General features: G+C 28.8%; 1 protein-coding gene across 2 annotated transcripts in view; it reads left to right on the top strand.

The window, feature by feature from the left end:
- Positions 1-20,702, top strand: part of LOC100164237 (proteoglycan Cow) — a 39,412-nt gene that overhangs the window by 13,088 nt on the left and 5,622 nt on the right. For both annotated transcript variants that reach the window (XM_001943886.4, XM_008186498.2), the window contains exons 2-3: positions 16,616-16,685; positions 18,371-18,656. In XM_001943886.4, coding sequence (XP_001943921.2) covers positions 16,616-16,685; positions 18,371-18,656 — 356 coding nt within the window. The remainder of the gene's footprint in view (positions 1-16,615; positions 16,686-18,370; positions 18,657-20,702) is intronic.

Here is a 20,702-nt window from a genome sequence, read left to right as displayed (position 1 = left end):
ACTAGAATTTACTAAAGGTAAACAAATTTCATTTGTAAATAAACATTACTAATATAATGACTATTTAATCATGAATTGAAGTATTTAATAACAATCAATTGTTGTTTTAAAATATCTATTATGTCCCTTTACTAAAATATATGAATAGAACAAAATGCTTGGTTACATAACAGTGTATCTAAGTATACCTAAATTTGACACTTTGAATAGGTGTTTCTCAGTTCATATTTAAGAGGATGTCAGCGCACTATTCGTTTTCTCTCTCTGGCCAAAACGCCAGAATGACATATCGATTTTATATTTTATTATTATTTGACTTTGTATTTCACTTTCAAAATAATTCAAAAAGTAAAAACTATTGTAAATTTAAATGATGCTTAAATTAATTTGAGACAATATTTAGACAAATCGATATGTCATTCCCTCAAAAGTATTATTCTCTATCTTTTTTGTAATAGGTGACTACTCTAAGATTACTTAAACGCATAGTAAAAATGATTTTGCGTAAACGCGTTTTGTCTATGTTGCGCGTGGGCCTGATAGAGAAACCGAATAGTGCGCTGACATCCTTTTAAGGGAAATTTTTCTGTACTAGGTAGGTATGTAGTTAACTTTATATGATTTTAATTAGTCTTTTGACTAAGTGCCGAATTATACATAATATAATAATAATTAATATTATCATATATGTGTAATATGTTAAATATTAAATATAACATAATTACACATTTCTGTGAAAATTTAGATAAAACAAAAAAAAATGTATAATATATTTTATTAGGAATAGTGTTATATTAGTAGTAGTACTAGCTGTATTACCCGTCGTGGCTCGCCGCCCGGTGGTGAATAAAATAAAATTTAACTTAACCACCTGCGGCGGATTATATAGTAATTTTTTTTCTTGCGTGTAACTAATTGCTAGCAGAAATAAACTAATATGCGGTTATAACTTTAATATTATTAATAGGTAGCGGATAAGCTACTCTAAAATTACAATTTCAATCTAAATTATATCTTAACTTTCCTTGAATCGTCAAAATCGGTATTGTTTTTTGTTTCTATATAAGCCTTGTAGCACAACGTGCTTAGTAAAAGCCCGAATAAAATTATGATTTTCCACTTTTACCGAGGCTTTTACCAAGTGCAAACAGTAAATCCTAGCATTAATACTAATAAATCCTAGCTTTACCTATAGTGCGATTGGGAATTTACAGTAACATATAAATATATAGCTCATGTATAGAATAGATATATAGATGACATTAGGATATTTTATTATATATTTATATTTCTATAAGAAATGTATTTTTCAATTAGTACCTATAGGTATAACTATGGTAAAAATATTTTCAAGAAAACAATGTAGTTGTCAAAATATTTGCAAAAGTTGCGTAAATAATAAGGAAATATTTTATTTATATTTTTTGGCCAAGAAGTTCACTTTTGAAAAACATTTTGTAAAAAGCATTAACAAAATATTTTAATTTTTAATCATATTTTTTCAAAAAACATTTTCACGGAAACATTATAAAAATATTAAGTCAACATTTTATGCAACCATATACCTAGTCAATATTTTGTTATCATGAGAATAAAATATTTATACAATATTATTAGTCAAATATTCATTATTCAAGCACTTCAAAATATTCATAAAATATTATTATTTCCCAAATGCTGTGTGGGGGTACTATACCATTGATTATAATTTATAAATATACTAGTATTTATAATCAGTGCTACTACGATATGCTGAACTAATTTTGAACTAAAAAAAAATGCATAATAATATGTTATAAAGAGTAGTTATTATAATTTACCAACACTTTTTTATTATAATATTATATATTACTATAGCTGTTGTAAGTCAATGGCATTTACTTCAATCTTTCGTGGACTTTCACGAATCAAGATTCTTTTTATTAGTGGAAACCAGGGTTATTCTATGTTAATAGTTTATTCGTATTGTTTATTATTATTATTACTAATAAGTTATTAGTATTAGTTACACTTGTTTCATAATAATTGTATTATGTGTATTTGTTTGAGAACATTAGCTGTGTTTTCTCGTTGGTTGTTTAAAATATTTAAATTTTTTAAGCGACTTATGTCTTATAAAATATTAAAATGTAATAATTCCCATGACTAAGTTAAAAATAAAAATACTGTACAAGCAAACGAGAGAACACAGATTTAATGTTCTTATCTTTAAGTTTGGTAATAGGTCAATTCACTTATTCAATTATTAAAGGTTACTACACAAAATTGGAATTGATTAACTCAAATATGCTATGTTGTACGTTTGTATGACGGATTACACACAATATGCAGGTGTGGCATCCTCCTAAAGTGCTATATAGTATATTATATACTAATACCATTGTGTATAATTCAGAGCGATACTGTCAAGCGTATTATTGGATCGTTGTAAAATCAGCCGACGTGTATAAGAGGATTCGAAGCGGTGGACGGCGTCCGTCCGTCGGATTATCTTTGCGAATATACACAGCAATACACAGCTAATGAAATGCACCTAAAAATATATTATTATTATTATTATTATTATTATACTGATAATGATAATAGATTATAATAATAACGAACCCTCGTCGGTCGCTCGAGGACATAATATTATAACCACCAACCCCCACCCCCCGCGACGCAGAGGTGGAGAAGCGGCGCCACTGTTGTAACGGTCAGTCGGTGGCGATTTTTGAACGACTCGGCGGCGGCAAGGCGAAGCTATAGTCTTCGGCGACGACTGCGATATATGACGCGTATAATATACGTAGCTAGAAGCGTTTAATGCGAGGGTAGTGGCGACGGCGGAAAAGAAAATATTGTTATATAGAGAAAAGAAAGAATAAAAAAAACGATATTCCGAACGAAGAGAAGAGGATGGTCTTTGGATTTATTACACACATTTAAACGTCGGCGGTCGTCCCGTCGTCGATGTCGGTCTATTGGAGACGACGCGCAAGTACGACGGTCGGTCGACAGGCAGTGGCGGCAGTGGCTTCAGGTCGCGCGCGTGCGCGTGTGTGGATGTGTGTGCATTATAAACGTCGGGCGCCGCTGTTGTGTGTGCCGCCGTCGTAGCGTGTGTATACAGCGTGCGGCGCCTGTCCGCTGTCTCTCTGTTCCCCTGTCGTAACGTCGTTGTCGTCGACGTCGTCTCGGTTAGGTTTGTGTATGTACATAAGCGTCTATCTTTCCTCTCGCCTCGACCCGCACCGTCTTACCGCTGCCGCCACCGTCGCGATCGTTTACTCCCTATCGTCGTCGTCAACCCTCGCCACGAGTCCCGACTCACCCCTCGTCACGACTCACCCCCGTCACGTACAGCCCCGCCGCTACCTTATAATATTTTAACCTTCGTGATCCCGTTCACGCGATACGACGCGACGACACCCGCCGAACGTCCGGGTAATAATAATACATTATAATATTATTATTGTTGTTGGGCGTATTGTTATTATTGTACTTATTAGGGTTTGACACCGTGTATGTATCGTCCATCAGTCTTGTGTTATTTTCGCGGAAGTGGTAGGTACGCGTGATGTGCACTTAAGCAGCTGCGGCGATGTCCTCACTCGTTGTGCACGCCTTTTTCAGACGATCCCGCCGCACGATCAGCTCAAAGCACAGTTTTTTTTTAATCGTTTCCGCGTGTTTTTTCCAATGATTTTTCCTAGTGTTCCATATGGTGAGCGACGGCAATAATCTTGAATAATGTTTAAAAGTAAAATAGGGTATCTAAGAAGAGTTAAAAGAATCACCGTGTCACTGAACAACAAAATCTATGCGTTCTCATATATACACTGAAGTAATAAGTATTGTACTGTCATGATCATAAAAAAAACCGGTGTCGGTAAAGTAGGTAGATAGTCTTAGTTAGGTTACGTAGATGTAGAATATTATTATTGTATATTAGATCTTTAATGTTTGAACAATTTAATATAATATCTATATACGCATTGTTTATGAATAAGCAGAGTATAATAATTAATAAGTGTATAGACTCAGCCATATGTAATACATTTTCCCTAAAATTTAATTTAAGTTAGTCAAACTGTCAGTTAATGTTTTATTTAATTCAGCGATTGTGTGGATATAATATCCTATTGATTATTCAATTAAAACATTCTAATAATTATATGTTTTTTGATTTCTGTTCACATACCTAATTTTATGCATGCTTCTAAAATTGACATTAATTACTTGTGCTTTATAATATCGAAAAATGTAATTTAAGTACCTAGGTATTTTAACATGATTAGGTAATTAAATTAATTATCCTACAAAGGGTAAGTACCTATTTAATGAATAAAACAAAAATAATGTAGGTATATTTAAAACATTTTTAATTTATTATAGTAGGTATTATGATGGTTTTTAATTATGATAAGGCTTGGAAATGTGAATTACCTACATCCGAAACTCTGATGGTGTCATGGTGAAAATTAATTTCATTTCGAATAACTGCAGTGAATTGTATACATAAAATAAATATATTCAAATGCATTTTAAGTTTGAACAAATACAATTTTGTACAAGTTCTTTAAAATATTTAGTACTTATTTTAAAGTCGGGCCCAAAATGAGGTTTCAAATAAAATATATATGTAGGAGTCAATTTCTTTTAAAACTTTCAGACAAGTCACAGTATTATAAGTTAAGTTATAATTATAAATTATTTCGTCAATTGTGTGTATAAAACTAAAACTTTTGTTTGTAAAATGTTTATACTTTTGAAATTGTAAAAAGTAATTTGAACTTTTAAGACTAACAAAAAAAGTTTGCAAATTTGTAAATCATCTCAAATATAGTTAAGGGTACGAATCTACATAACTAAAATGACTCAATGCTGATAATATATTTATAGTTGATACTTAATTGCGGTATTCATATTTAAAATTTTCGATTTTCTTGAACAAATATACGGTGGACAATATTTTTAACACTTGAATACAAATCATGCATGAACTAACTTTAATGTAAAATATATGGAATTAAAATTTAAATTAGAAATAATTGCCTAGTAGCCAATGTAATTATGATCAATATATTAAAAAAAATATACAAACAAATAAATAAAAATTAGTATTGTTTAAAATATAATATACAAATTACAACAGAAAATATTGGATTTTAAATTTTTAGCCTAGTCAAAAGTCAAAACGTTATCATTGTGGTACTAAGATTAATATTAACATAATATAACGTAAACCAATAATAATAAACTATTATTATATCGATCTTATGGGGTTTAGCCACTTAAACCTAGCTAACGTTTTTAGTTTTTTAAGAATATATTGTTTATATGATACGTATATATTATATAATATATTTTAATGTGTAAAAATGTTTTAGTTACAAATTTAGTAATGAATAATACTTTAAATCTTTACTGTTATTTTTATTTATTAAAGATTATATAATTATCTGGACATTTTTGTATTTTATTGGGTAACATAATACATTATATTATAAAAGCTACAGTATTTACATTTTTTAGTATGATAAATCGTATGATAGATTTATCATGTGCATCTAATATTAATAAATTATTTTAATGTTTATGTTGAAATTATTAGCATTCAAAAGCTGTAGAATGTTATTTTCATTGAGTATATAGGTATAGATACTAAAATTTATAATGAGTCATTACTAATAACTAGGGCTTGGATTTATAAGTAAATAAATGTTTTTTTTTTTTTTAAAGTACAACTAACCAACTTTGATTATAGTAAAATCCGTTTCAAAAGATTCTTAAGAAAATTAACTTACTCTAATTATATACAAAAATTGATATTTTCCGCAATAATTTCAAATTAAACTAATGCATTATCATATGTAGTGTTATCTTAAAATCTTTAATATAATCTTATGTCTTGTACACCATATGTTGAAATCTGAAGTGGCCATTAATGTATTTTACATGAAACCTGACATGTTTTGCGCATTGCGCTTAATCTCAGAGGTGAAGTGAAACTATAAGAACTACATTTTCTTAAGTAAGTCCTAAATAAGTTAATCGCTAAGTAAAAAACCTTTTTTTGAAAACTCACAGTCGCGTTGAAAAGTTGAATAAATGTATCCGAATATATATTTGGAGTAAGTGCAGTGATTTATTTACTATTACGAAAACTTTCAAAAAATAAAAGAGGTCATGTCAACGTCATAGTAGATCTTATTTCAGCAGTTTTTAATCAAACAAACTAATAAACAAAGATAATAAAAAAAAAAATGATTTAATGTATATATCTGCAAACTTTGGATTTTTAAAGGATTGATAAAACAACTAAGAGCTCGATGAATTACCTTTTATCAAAATGTTGTTGGTTTTTATTGCCATATAAATAGCATTTTTTTATTACATAATATATATTTAAATATTTTGGTTTTATTAAAATCTAAATTCTAGCCCTACTTATGACTAATGGAGTGTTTGAAGTAACTATATACTTTTTTTTATAAATTGATACTTTAGTCTTCATCTACTCAGTAAAAATTATTTATTTTATTACGTTTTGTAATCCTGAGTACCTAATATGCTTGAGTACCTACACGCTTTTCAGTATTTTTTATCCAAATTATCCGAAACATGTAAAAAAAACATAATGTTTGTTATAATGCAGAGAGAGAGAGAGAGAGAGAGAGAGAGAGAAAGAAAGAAAGAGAGAAAATAAAAATACCGTCTGCGTCAGTTTGTCGTCTGACTATGTGTGTGATGAACGTGATGCGCGTTTCAATACATTACAATGTATGTACGGTGTACCTATATAACAATTATAAGGTCGTCGTCATATATTATATAATATATATATATACTATATATACTTTATTCTTCTAAGTTCTAGAGGAGGTTCGACACGTTTTTATCAGTGGCACCGAGATTTCTCGACGTAATAGGTCGATACATAAAAAAAATGTGTTCAAAAACCCCATGGGAAAAATTGAACATTAATTATTCCACATTTATGATATCGTGTATTCCAGCTGCCAGTTTCAGAGTCTTTACCTGTCATCCTTTTTGTTTGTGCCACATAAATATTATATACGTATTGTTGCTGCGTTCCTTCGCCATCGCCGCTGTCATATACGTCTCCTCGCGTGCCGTGTACACAGCAGTTTTATACTAGGTATACGTCTGTAATATTATATGTATATAAATTAAAAGCCATGAGGTATACAGTAAACTATATATACAATTATTATCTATACGCGCGTATGGCAGGTCCATTGCACAAGCATTCGATGACCTTGCCAATGAACTCCTGGTATATACCTACTTATAAGTATATTGTATATTCCCTCTGTAAAGATTTCAGTTTTTATATTTGACTTTCCGGAACGCCCGAATATTTTTTGAAATAAGTCTTCTGCATTATTTTTATTTCACTCATATTGAGCATTGGAAAACGGAATACTTACCTTTAAATGGAATTTTCTGTTATTGTCTCTTTCTATAGTCTGTATCCATCCCTCCTTCTCTCACCCTCTCTCTCACTCTTTCTATATTATAGCATATATTATGTCACTCGTATTCAAGCAAAGCTCTGAATTTTCAATTCATCGTATATTGCAAACATATTTTGAAACAAAATCGGTTAACAATAGCCTATTGTTACACAATTATATCTCTCGAACATTCGACATCGGGTCATTAAAACTGATTCAATTATTTTTTTTAAATATTCGAACATTAAATGCCAATATCTCATGAATCCTTCACGTGGCGGTGAAGCGTATGATGTATAATGTCACAAAAGTACCACATCACCTTTAGTATCTCCTTGAAAAATCAATAGGTACATATAATACGGTATTTTTTACCGTAATAGGCATGAAAATTCTGGTTAAATGGCCTAAAATTCAATTTTTTTTTTTTAATTATGTGGTAAGTTTTTTAAATTTTTTAGATAATCATTTCCTGTATCGTATAATATTTTAAAACAGTTTAAAAAAAAATTGAGAGAATATCGACCATTTTTAAAGCAAATGTTGACTTCGTTCAATTAATAAGTACCTAGTTATATGTTAGCAGAACACGAATCGCATGATTTAATTAACCTCGATTGGAACGTGGATTTTCTTATGACAATCTGTAAGTATTTAATTATTAGTTGAGCTTTGCAAAACTGCATTAATTTTAATATAACTAGAGGATAACGCAATTTTATCTGTTTCCAAAATTCGAGATTTTATTATCTTTTGATTGTACGGTGGTTCTTGACGATCTAGATACTCAATTCTATACAGCTTTGCCGTTTGTCTGCAACTTTCATTATTCCGAGAGTAACATTTTACTATATCGATTTCGTAATCATGTGTTGAGGACGTATAAATCATTTTTTAAATGTAAATCAAAATAGGTACAAAGTAGATTTCAATAAAAAAATCCGGGAGATCGATTAAATCATGTGATTTGTGTTTTGCTAACATATTACTATTAGGTATTCTTACGAAGTCGACAACTTAAATTGCTTTAACTTTTTGATCAATTTTTACTCAATTTTTTTTAACTGTTTTAAAAATATGATCAAAAGATAAAAGCTACCTATCTTGAAAATATTTTATTTTTTGTAACAAAAAATTTGAATCTTATGCCGTTTAATGAAAATGTCCATACTTATCTTTATCACTGTAAAAAAATCTACCTATGTCCTATACGTATAAAAATATATTGATTTGCCACAGAGATACAAGAATTATACAGGACTTATGGGACGCGTACTATACTACTATGTATAGTAATAGTATACTTACCTATATAGCTATATCCAAGATGTTTTCGGCTTTAGGCTATTAAAATGTACTTTTTGGATCAAAATACTTGTTTATGGTGGTTTTTTACAACATCTTTCATTTGTTTATTGTTTGAAAACTTTAATAGATAGTATTTATGTGGTTGTCTACTTATAAGTACATTTGTTCACAACATTTACAATTATACTGATTTTTGATAGAGCTCTTCTTATATCGGAATATGCAGTGATGCTATTTATAGCCATTATAATGAATGTAAGATGTATCGTTTAGAAGACTTTTAAATGTTAACAAAAAAAATATTAAGATGACAAAAGTTTGAAGTTACCTACCTAACCTAACTTACATGGTTATACCTTAGTGTATAGGTTCAAAATAATGGTTTTTCAGTGGTTATACGCAGAGATAGTGCTGAAGCTTCATCATTTAGTGGACCTACATTTTGTGGGGTACCTCTGTGCAAATACATTCTGCACTTTTAAACTTAAAATGACTATAAATAATTAACTATTCATTTACTGTATGACTGTTGTGTATCAACATTATAAATATCCCGAAAAATATCATACTTCTAAATATAAAATTAAAATTGTATGTTGTGATTTAGAAAAATAAAAACTTAAAAAAAATGTAAACGATAAAAATTTAAAAATATAATTCTTATTTTAATTTATAATAATACTATTTTGTTTTACAATGACAAATTGACATACAAAATTACAAGAAAAAAATGATTTCAAAAATAATGCGTGTGATGACATTCAGATGGACTGTCCCTATCCTCTAGTGGCCTAATATAATAAAATGATCTAAGTACCTATCTATAGGTAATATAAATAAACTAACTTCTAAAATTGTCTACCGTAACCAAGTTTTCAATATTTTTTTACTGAAAGTTGATTATAGTAATTATGTGATTATGAATGAATGTTATAATTATTTTTAATTGGGTATTTAAAACGATTTTAATCAAGGAATGAAATTATTATTATAATTAAACTTGTAAACTAAGCTAATTTAGGTTATAAATAAAATATAACTATTTTAAATTTATTACCTATTGCATATTAGGTACCTACACGAAAACTGATTAGTAAATCCTTTACTATTACAACATTTCATATACAAAACAAAAATGATTTTATCGGCTGTAATATATGCACAACTGTATTAAAATTAAGGTCAATCACAAAAATGTTATGTACCCATTTTATTCTATAAAATGAATATAAACGATTGAAAAAAAAAATGTTAATTCCCCAAACCATTCGTGGCAAGGAAGGATTACTAATTCTTCCTGGAACCGCGCACGCCTATTGATTTTATTATTCCCTTGGATTTTAAGTTATAAAGTTTCATTTTATAAAATAAAACAATTTTATTCTATGTATTAATATTTTATTTTTGAGTTTTAATATATTAATAAATTTCATTATAATTCTGTATTGATTAATAATTTACGGTAGGTAACTATATGTATTTAACAATTTAGTTTTATATCATTAACATATAACTCACTTTAATTTGGGATGCAAATTACTATTAAATTAATGATACTCCGAATCCCACCATTTTGTATGTTATCCTTTTTTAAGTAATAATAAATAAGACTAAACTATTGTTGCCATTTTTATGTATTTTACCTTTTGTGCTTATATATTGTAGTTTCAATGCCTTGTTAACAAAGTTCAATGTGTATTACGGTGTTTAAATTTTCATGTTACTTAAACTGTACGCATATTCAGAAAATAATATAATACTCAATGCTGTATTTCAAAAATACAATGTACCTATTGTATCTAAATACAATTTAGACACTAGGTATATATTAATTATTATTTAGTGATCTGATGAAAACTTAGTTTTAAAAAAGCTAGGATGTAGAGACTTAATTTTTAGCACTGTATAAAATTGTTAAGGCTTAGGTAATGCCCAAAATTAAAATTCCATTAAAATAAATTCTAAAAAAAAATGTAGTACTTACCGTACATGCAGAATACGGCTGTTGATGATCGGCTGTTGAGAACTCATTTCTACACTCATCCTGCCCCCAAATTGAAAATACATAGTTGTGCCGGTTTGTATTACATTTTCAAGCCATATTAGAATAACTAATTTGGAACTTTATGAAGATTAGTTTTAGGAAAAATCATCCTCATTCTTGTTAAAACCCATAACAAACCAATTTTACCAAAATTAATTTCGGGCATCGTTATTTAGTTCGTGCTACAGCTATATTTGTTATTTGTACTCGAAATATTGTTTGATCTGAAGACATTCAATACACTAATATTACTAAACGTACATATGCTAAACATAGTATGATGCTATTAGTCACATTTCACATACATACCTACATAATAATAATTATATTGTTGTAACTTGTAATATAGAGTACGAAAATAATAAATAATAAAAATTTTATGTATAAGAAAATATATCAATTGTAATTCTCTATTAAACAATGTATTACTACTTACCAGTGTATATATTGGCATTAGGCATGTGCAATTTAAATATTATTTAGGTACTATAGTTATATAAAGTCATAGTAAGAAAAATTAAAAAATATTTATTTTTGTTTATTCTAAACCCAATTACTGGTTTCTATTTTCTAATTTCTATAAATATATAATTAAATTGCATTAAATGAAAGGCAAATCATTGTATCATAAATGGAGTTATATGTATTATATTTAAATGGTAGTTCATTTAAAATACTACTTCATTTTAAAATAGCTTTATCTAATTAGTTAAATTTAATAGGATTGGTAAATAAAGATATTATATACTTAATTTTTTTTATTATATTTCATAATATACCTACTACAAAAAATTAATATGCAAATTAACTTAGAGTATTTTATGCAGTTTATAAATTGTATTGTACGATGGTCGTGCTTATTGTTAGAACTAGTCGAGGGGAAAAATGCAATTAACTATATCACAGTCGTTACTCATTATATAAAGTGCGTTTGATCAAATATAATTTAATTACATTATTATCCGTCTCGGTAGAGTTGGTTCTCAAGTGCATCAATGTATATTATGCGCTTCTTGATTTTAATTTCGAAAGGGTATTATAGTTGTTGGAATTGATTATACTATAGGTATTACACCTTTATACAAATATACATAATAAACTATTGTAATTAATGGAGAAAAAAATTTAAAGTGTTTAATATTAAGCTATATCAAGTACCACAATTAAAATATTTTAATCCTATGTACTTTAATGTTACTCAATACCAGTACATACTTCGTATAATGTTTATAGTATATCATTGAAATTGAATACATTTTCTTTTATAATATATATAACATTTTTCCGAAATAATTCAACTATTGAATAATATTCAATAAATGCATATACTACCTAAAGTTTATGATTTTGTTGTATTTGTAATAATTTTATTGATTTTTTTTTAGCATTGCCTCATGTTTAATCTCACGATATTTTATTTTATTTATGAATAGTTTATTGTGATCTGTGAACTGTGATGAAATATGATTCTTCATTTTATTAATATCGATTTCTTTATATTGTATTGAATTTTTCAAAGCATTTCGTACTATACATAATTTTGTGTACGGGTTATTTTAAAATTATTGTAGGGATCATAAACAATATTTTCCTGGTCGAAGTGGTTTGAGTCCTTGAGGATTTAAAAGTAATATAAGATGAATATATTATTGAGTAAAACTTAATATGTATGATTATTAGATATTTGTTGTCATATTTTATGCACACGGAAATAGCTGTTTCGTATGCGGTATTGTAGGTAATCCGTAATAAGTTATAAGATAATAATATTATTTGACTTGTTCGAGCATACAAAGAACATATTTTTCAAGAAGTCAACGTGAAAGCGCTTTATTACAAGATATCTACTATATGGCTTTTGAGAAATATTCATGTACATATTATATGACAGTTATGTATATAAGTTCAGACTTCAGTTCGTTCGAATTTTGTCGGTCGTGCATTAAATTCACAAACGCATTGTATAAAAATATGTGTGTGTGGGTGTGTATCTTCGGAGAGACGGCGATTTCCCGCGGCTTATCTAATTATGTAAATTCGATTCATTCCGAGTATACAATAACGCTCGACGGGGTGTAATCGTTTGCTTCTCCGATATGAAGTGTGTAACACTGTGTTGTGTAACTATATATATATGTATATATATATATGCGCGCTCACACATTATATTATACAGGGTCGTGCAGGAGACGAGTAAACGTATAATATATATAGGTATTTTAGGCTATATTGATGTTAGCGAGCATAACGCTCAACCCCCCGCCGGCCACCGATCCCGCACAGTTGCGTCGGTATACATTATAATTTATAATAACATTGTGTTGTGCGAGGGTGGAAAAAAATCATATTTTTCTCGCGTGGTCGTCGTGCATCGATCCCCCCAACTATATGCGGTGAACGATGGTTCATCAATAATGGATGTCGACCGATAATAGTAAATGGGGTAATCGCCAGGTGTGGGTGCGTAAAATCCGTTCGGGTGCAGCATGGGGTCGTCGGGGTTGAGGGTTGAAATGCTGTTTTTAGAGGCTAATATTGGACGGACACGTAGCGCGGCGGCGGCGTTGGCGCAATATGAAACAGCGGCGGCCGACGAGCAACGCGCGGAAGAGCAGCCGGCGGCGACGTCGTCGTCGTAGTCGTCGTCGTCGCCGTAGTAGTGGGTACGGTGGTAGTGGCGGTGGCGGTGGTGGTGGTAGTATAGTGGTAGGTAGTAGTAGTGGTAGTATAAAAATCAATACACCGCTGACATGGATTGCCGCCTCTGCGTCCTTTGGCACGGGGGAGGTGTGGGACACCACTACGAGCCTCTCCACCCCATCAGCCATCCAACCCCACCACATCATCCTCAACCCCATCGTTCTCTCGGCAGCTTGTACTCTTTATACGCGGCTTTACCCATTTACGCGTTCACAACACACACGCACACGCGTATATACACTGTGCACAGTATTTCCATCATCAACATCCTTAGCTTTTACTTTTGCACGATTTTACCCCCTCGGTCAGTATAACAACGATATGCTCTTTCTGCTGGTATAATATAATTATAATTCCAGTAATTTATATCTCGTGTGTGTGTGTGTGTGTGTGTGTGTGAGAGAGAGAGAGTGATATTATACACATAATATATACCTACTGTCGTACTTAAAAATATAATGTATAGTGTATTATAATAGGTAGCCGCCGTCGAGTGTCGCGTTATTATTATAATGTGGCACGCGAAAAAAATTCTCTCGACTACGCGATGACGGTGGGTGGTTTAATCATTTATGAAATATCATTATTATTACTGCACGCTGCGACAAAATAGAATGCGTAAAATGTGTGAAAAAATAAAATATTAAAAACTATCGTTTGGCTTCCCACGAGTGCAGTGGCGGCGGTGTGTGTACGTTATTATAATGTATGCGCTAAATTAAACGTCACATTTGATGCGCGTTTTCCTCGATTTTTTTATGTATATTATAATATGGGTGTGTGTGTGTGTGTGTGCGCGCGCTTATTATAAATGTGTAAATACAGTCTTTCTTGATTTACCATCAAACGAGCACGCGCGGTCGACGCTATTTGCGATTACGACAAATCACCGTGATATTGAAAATAGGATTTTCGCCTATGTGATTTAGAATATTTATGGCGTCAGTACTCTGCTGGGATAGTATGCGCGCGCGCTGTGTACCGCACAGCCGTAGAGTATAATAATATATAGGTATACCTACCTATGGTCGGGCTTTATAAATTTATTTCAAAAGCGTCGGATGTAATGTAACATTATTATAAACGTTAACCGCGCTCGTTGTATATAGGTACGTTTGCGCAATGTGTAATACGTGTGGATAAGCGACATTCAAATTAAATTATATTCGTGTAATCGTGTGCACACACGAGTGGGTAGGTTTAGTAGCAGTAAGTAGTAACTATAATAGGTATACTATATAGCATTAGCATTATTATGGATAGGTATATCATATAGTTTTGGATTACTCATACATGTACCTCCTATTATACTCTAAGGTTTAAACCTTAAACTATATAGCAATGCGTGTCTTCTCCTCGAAACGTTTATGGATGTTTATCCGTGATGAGGTTTTGTTTGAGTTTTCATTTGCATTTTTAATCTTCACATATTTTAATCGATTTATACATTTATAATTTAGTGACGATGGGTGTATAAAATAGTTTTGTTTAAATATAACGATATTTAAGCACAATTACAATAGACTAGGTGATTATATATCAAATGTAAAAGGGTCATTAATCCGTATCATCCATTTAAATTGCATTAGAATTGTAAACGAAATTTGAATATTGCTATTGTTTTGTGAAATATAATAATATATATATTATTATTGTCACTACGTTTTTAATTTCTAATACTGGCATTTAAAAGTTTACTTACAATTTCCATATGATGGTGTGAAAAATTATAGAACACATAAAAATACTATTTGTAAAAAATAAATAGGTATATTTTATATGTATAATAACATGCATATAACCAATTACTTTATAATAGTATACAAACATTTGTAAGGTATAATAATTATTATTTAAAACACGAGTATATTGATAGATTCTTTTAACTTAATTCATATTTTAATAACTAACCTGAGTTAATTAAATTATTAATATAATAAACATTGTCGTGTTTACTTATAAGAAAAGTAAGCTGACTTACCTACCGAACTTTATAATTTATATCCAAAGATCACTAAATTATATAAGATATACAATTCAAAAACTAAATCTCAATAAAATGCTATAAAAATAATTTTACGTCTACCCATTTAAATTTTTAGATTATTAATATTTAGAAGTAATTACTTACCTATATTATACTGCTGAAACATTGAAATACCAGAAAACTAATTACATGGATAAGATCTTAAGGAAAAAACCTTTCTTATTTTATTCCAAAATACTAAATAAATATTCGTTTATTTAGGCATGCAGTGTAATTTCCAAATCTAACGATTTGTTTCTATACTTCTACTATAAAGTATGCATAGGTACGGTCTTAAAAATATATATTATTCAAATTTCTAGTAATTAATATACCTAATTGAGTATTTTTTAATTATTTTTAAAATCAAATTTAATAATTGTAGTACACCTCTATTGTTTTTTAAATTAATTAAGTTATTATATATTTATGTAATTATATAAATAATATTAATATTTTTATTATATTTTTATCATCACTAATCGTTCATAGTTTCTTAATTTTATTAAAATCGCTATAAAGTTATAAATTTAAAGTAATATTTTATAAAATAATTTTGAATCCATTTAAAATCAAAAATGTTACTAATATCAAAGTTAAATCTGACGTTAATTGTAAATTATAATTAATGATTTTTGATACTTAATAAAAATTAATTTTTTTTGTAATTTTTAGTTTTCATAATTAGCAATTATAGTTTAGTTATAAATATTTTAAAATAATTTTAAGTCTGTGAAATAATAAAAGACAAGGACAAGTGTTAACAAGCACTATACGTATACAAAATACAAATCCTTATACTTCACGTTGATTGACATACAGACGTTTCTTTTAGAAACAAATTGCTTATTTTACGATGATCTGAATAAAAAATGAGCAATGATGAAAAAAGAAAATGTTTATTTTAGCCGATAAAGAAAACTAGTTAAATGAAGAAGTGGACTGGTTAAACATTTAATAAAATATGAGAATCTTTGTTATGATACCTAATGCAGATATTATTAAAAATAGTATTTTTTACAAATATTCTAAAAACGGATCAGCAAATAAATAATTATAATTAAATGTTTACAGGAAAATCCAAAGCCTGCAAATGATATCGGCAAGTTTGGAGAAAAAAAGAGATGGATTCATGATCCAAACAGTAAGTGTCAATCTTAATTAATTAGTTTATTAGTTTCATTTCTTAAAAGCTGCATGTTTCATTTACTTTGTGCCTTTAAAAGATTTAGTCTTGGCGTCTGGCATATTATTATAACATTACATATTATATACAATATAGGTTATTCAAGCGTTTTAGAATTTGCATTTTAATAGTATTGTGACAGGAGAAGTATTACATTTGTTCCAAAAATATAATCTCCAGAGTATAATAAAAGATCTTTACGACTGTAAACGAAATGGGGTATGTATGCCTTCTCCACGATGGAATTAAAACTGGTAGACCATTTCATAAGATTGAAATCGTTATAGCCTTGTAGTTCTTCATAACTTAAAAGTCTTCTCAGGTGTCGAATTTGTGTGTGTATGTCTTTTAGGGTGTGGCGCATTATCGGTACGCAGTATAGATACTTCATACTTTTTTTGAAACATTATTATTTATATAAAAATGGGTGCGGTTCTAATATGTCTTCCATATTTGACAGGTTAAGAAGCTAAGCGTAGGTAGGTACTGAAAATGCTTATACTTCAGTTATGGGGTATCGACCAAGTTTGTGTTATAGTATTACATGTTATAAGAAAACACTGGCTACAAAAGTGTTTCAGACCACAGGAATATAAAAATATACTCAAAAATATGCATTGGTTTCTTTAATTTAATTTGGAAATGTAAATTCCTTTGCTATTTTATATAGTTGATTTTCATAGAAATGTATCAAAGTTGGTTTATTTTTATTCGAATATAGTTTTTATTTTTGTCGAATACAATAGGAACTTTTGTTAATTACAGGTTTACACAAAAATGCAATTTTAAAAACCAACGTGATTCTCTTCTTTGTTTTTAAATTTATACAATTTGTCACTAAGTATTATTAAGTTATTATTTTTGATACCTAATTACCTATGTTATTATTATTATTTATATTACTTATAAGTTATAAGTATTTAATAACAGTTCCTTATAGTTGTTATAGTGGATAACTATAACTAAAATTTTAACTTTTGTGGTTGACCAATAATGTAATGGTATAATTGGTCTCGTATTTTAGCTTTGTAATACTTTATCTTAGCTATAACAATTAGTGTTATTTGCATTTATTGTATGGTATGCTTTAATTGCAAACATTATTTACTTAAATTTTAAAAATGTTTGTAATTTTGGTTTCTTATCATTGTATTATCTACTTATTAAATTAATCAGTGACAAAATGCACTGATAAGTCATTACTGTATTTCTAAGCATTATAATATAATATATTTATTCAATTGACACGCTACTCTATTTTATGGTTCTTATTGAATTGATTTACTGATATATATACTGCTATGGGATTATATTGGATTGGCTTGAATCCAGAAAAAATTCAATTTAGAAACTGTCGTTGAGATTAAGTAATATAATGTTATGGTAGCAAGAAAAGTGCTTTTTGATATGTACATTTTGCATAAAAAATTCTCGATTTTTATTTTCTCTGATAATAACTGTAGAAAATTGCCAAAAATCTGCTTTCGAAAGTATAGATTCACAAAATAATTTATACAGTTTTATTCCCGAACCTGTAAAAACTTTTGTTATTAAGTTTGAATAAGAAATATACCTAGATTATATCGTTTTTATCAGGCTGTTTATAATATATTCTACTAACCAAACTCAATTTTTTAATTTAGGTGACCTTTGCACACCTCTGCGTTGCAAAAAAAAAGAGCTCTGTCTACTTGAAGATGCATATACAGCGGTTTGTGTGAGCAAAAAAGAGATTCACAAGAATGGCGATGTGATCATAAGCCGAGAGAAATTTATGGCTGAAGAAGCTGCACGAAAGAAAGCTCTTGAAGAGGCTTTAGCTGAAGACGAGGATGATGAAGACGATGGTGATGATATCGAAGAAGATGAGGAAGATGATGATGATATATTTTATGATAGTGGCATTAGCAGTTCATTATCAACAAACAAGTAAATTGGTTTTTTGTACCGAATTTATTAATTATATAGATAGGTACACTGAAATACAGTGAAATATTTCATGTAATAATTATAAACAATTATATTCAGATCTGAATGATATATCGCCCCCCCCCCCCCCGACAGTTTTTCTTTTTTTTTTATTATTAAATTTCAGTATGTTTTCATTCTATGTTCAGAGTTTTCTTTTAAATTCGTAGACGATATGTATATTTTACTTCGTACCTTAAAAAATATACAAAAATAATCAACTGTTAATAAAAAAATTTGTTATTTTAAACAATGTATAAAATACACCACAACCTAATAAAAAATAAAAATAATATTTTATAATCAATAGTTTTAATATAGTTAACCTATAGCAATTATAATATAAAATGTTGACATAATTTACTTAAGTTCTGTCGATATAGTGATATTTAATTTTATGTGATTTCAACTTTGTTTATATGATAATAGACAAAATTAAAAATATTTCGTGTCCAGGTGGTTTTATAATAATATTATGTAAGTTGTATAGAACATTGAGACTACCCACTCGAAAAATAAGTTTGATTAAAATTTCTTTAGAGGTCCAAGCAAAGTATTTTTTAATTTAATCATCATCTCTGTACTACACATATTTTTCTGCATGCAAAAATAGTAAAATATATTACGCATAGTTTAACGAATAACCATGTATAGTAACCTGTATATTATACCTACTAAACTACTACGCTGCGTCTACCTTACAAAATATATCGTAATTATCTCTTGTGGGTCGATCATTTTATATTGGACATATCCCACTTTGAATAATTTAACAGCTTTCTCGTATAAAAGTTATGATGACAGAAATTGGGAGTTTCTATCTCAATAAAATATTTTATTTATAAAATGATTATTGCAATTCTACATAAATAGTGTGAGATTATATTATTATGTTTATTTCAGAAAAAAATATTATTTTTTTACATTTTGTTATTATACTAGCCACTAGCCAGTACTGTTTACCTACAAATCACCGTTATTAATTTAATTGAATCTAAAATTAATGCCCAACCTAACCAGTTCACTATTACTATACTTTGTACTTATAATAGTAATTAATAATTATCATTGGTTTTAAGTGATAATTGATATTTTACAAGTAAATGTATAAGTAATAACATTGAGTAACTACTCAGTCTATTCTCTAGATTGTTTAATAATATCGAACCCCTGTTTTTATTATCTATTTTAGTATGTGTATAAGTCAATATTGATGGATAATAATAATCAATATACCTATGTAGATGTACAAATGGTTGCCTATAGATATAGTTTAAGTTTTTGACGTTTTTAACCTTGAATCTGGTTATAATCTGGTTGAATGTGGTTAATCTGTATATTGGGCGTAAATTGATGATTTTTAAGTACTAAGGTGTAGGTATATTTTATTACGAACCGAGAAGTTAATTTAGGACTAATTCGTGTTGGAATAATAAGTAAAATATGGTTGAATACTCGTCGAAAATAATGTTCTTATTTCCGGAAAGAAACTTTTATCCCCACCATATACACGTCGTTTTAAATGCTTTTGTTGGTTGTTTCACTAAAAATGTTGAATAGGGACCCAGTTTTAAAGGAGAAAACAAGTACTTACAGAATATTTTTCGGAATAATAAATGCTAGGTAAAAATTGTTATCGTTTTAATAAAGGCTCTTAAATAGTAAAGAGCTCAAAATTGTAGTATCAGATTTTTTCTGTCAAAAAAAAATGTACATAGGTATACTTTAGGTACCTAATATTATAGTACAAAAAAAATAGGTACTTAAACTTATTATTATTTGACAATATCAGAGTTGCTTAAATAATGTGGTGAATAATGAATATATAGTGAAAAAAATATGGGTTAATTTTATCAAGGTAAAAATTGTTTATGTTTCCGAATTACGGATAATTTAAGTGTATTCATTAGTGATGGGCACAACCGAGTGAAAACTATCGAAGTACTCGATAGTTTAAACTATCTAATTACTCGGCTGTTTTATAAAACTATCGAACTATCGAAAAAC

The sequence above is a fragment of the Acyrthosiphon pisum genome, chromosome A1 (assembly GCF_005508785.2).
Source record: "Acyrthosiphon pisum isolate AL4f chromosome A1, pea_aphid_22Mar2018_4r6ur, whole genome shotgun sequence".
NCBI lineage: Eukaryota > Metazoa > Arthropoda > Insecta > Hemiptera > Aphididae > Acyrthosiphon > Acyrthosiphon pisum.
The sequence above is the reverse complement of the archived record's forward strand: the minus strand, read 5'-3'. Positions and strand labels throughout refer to the sequence as shown.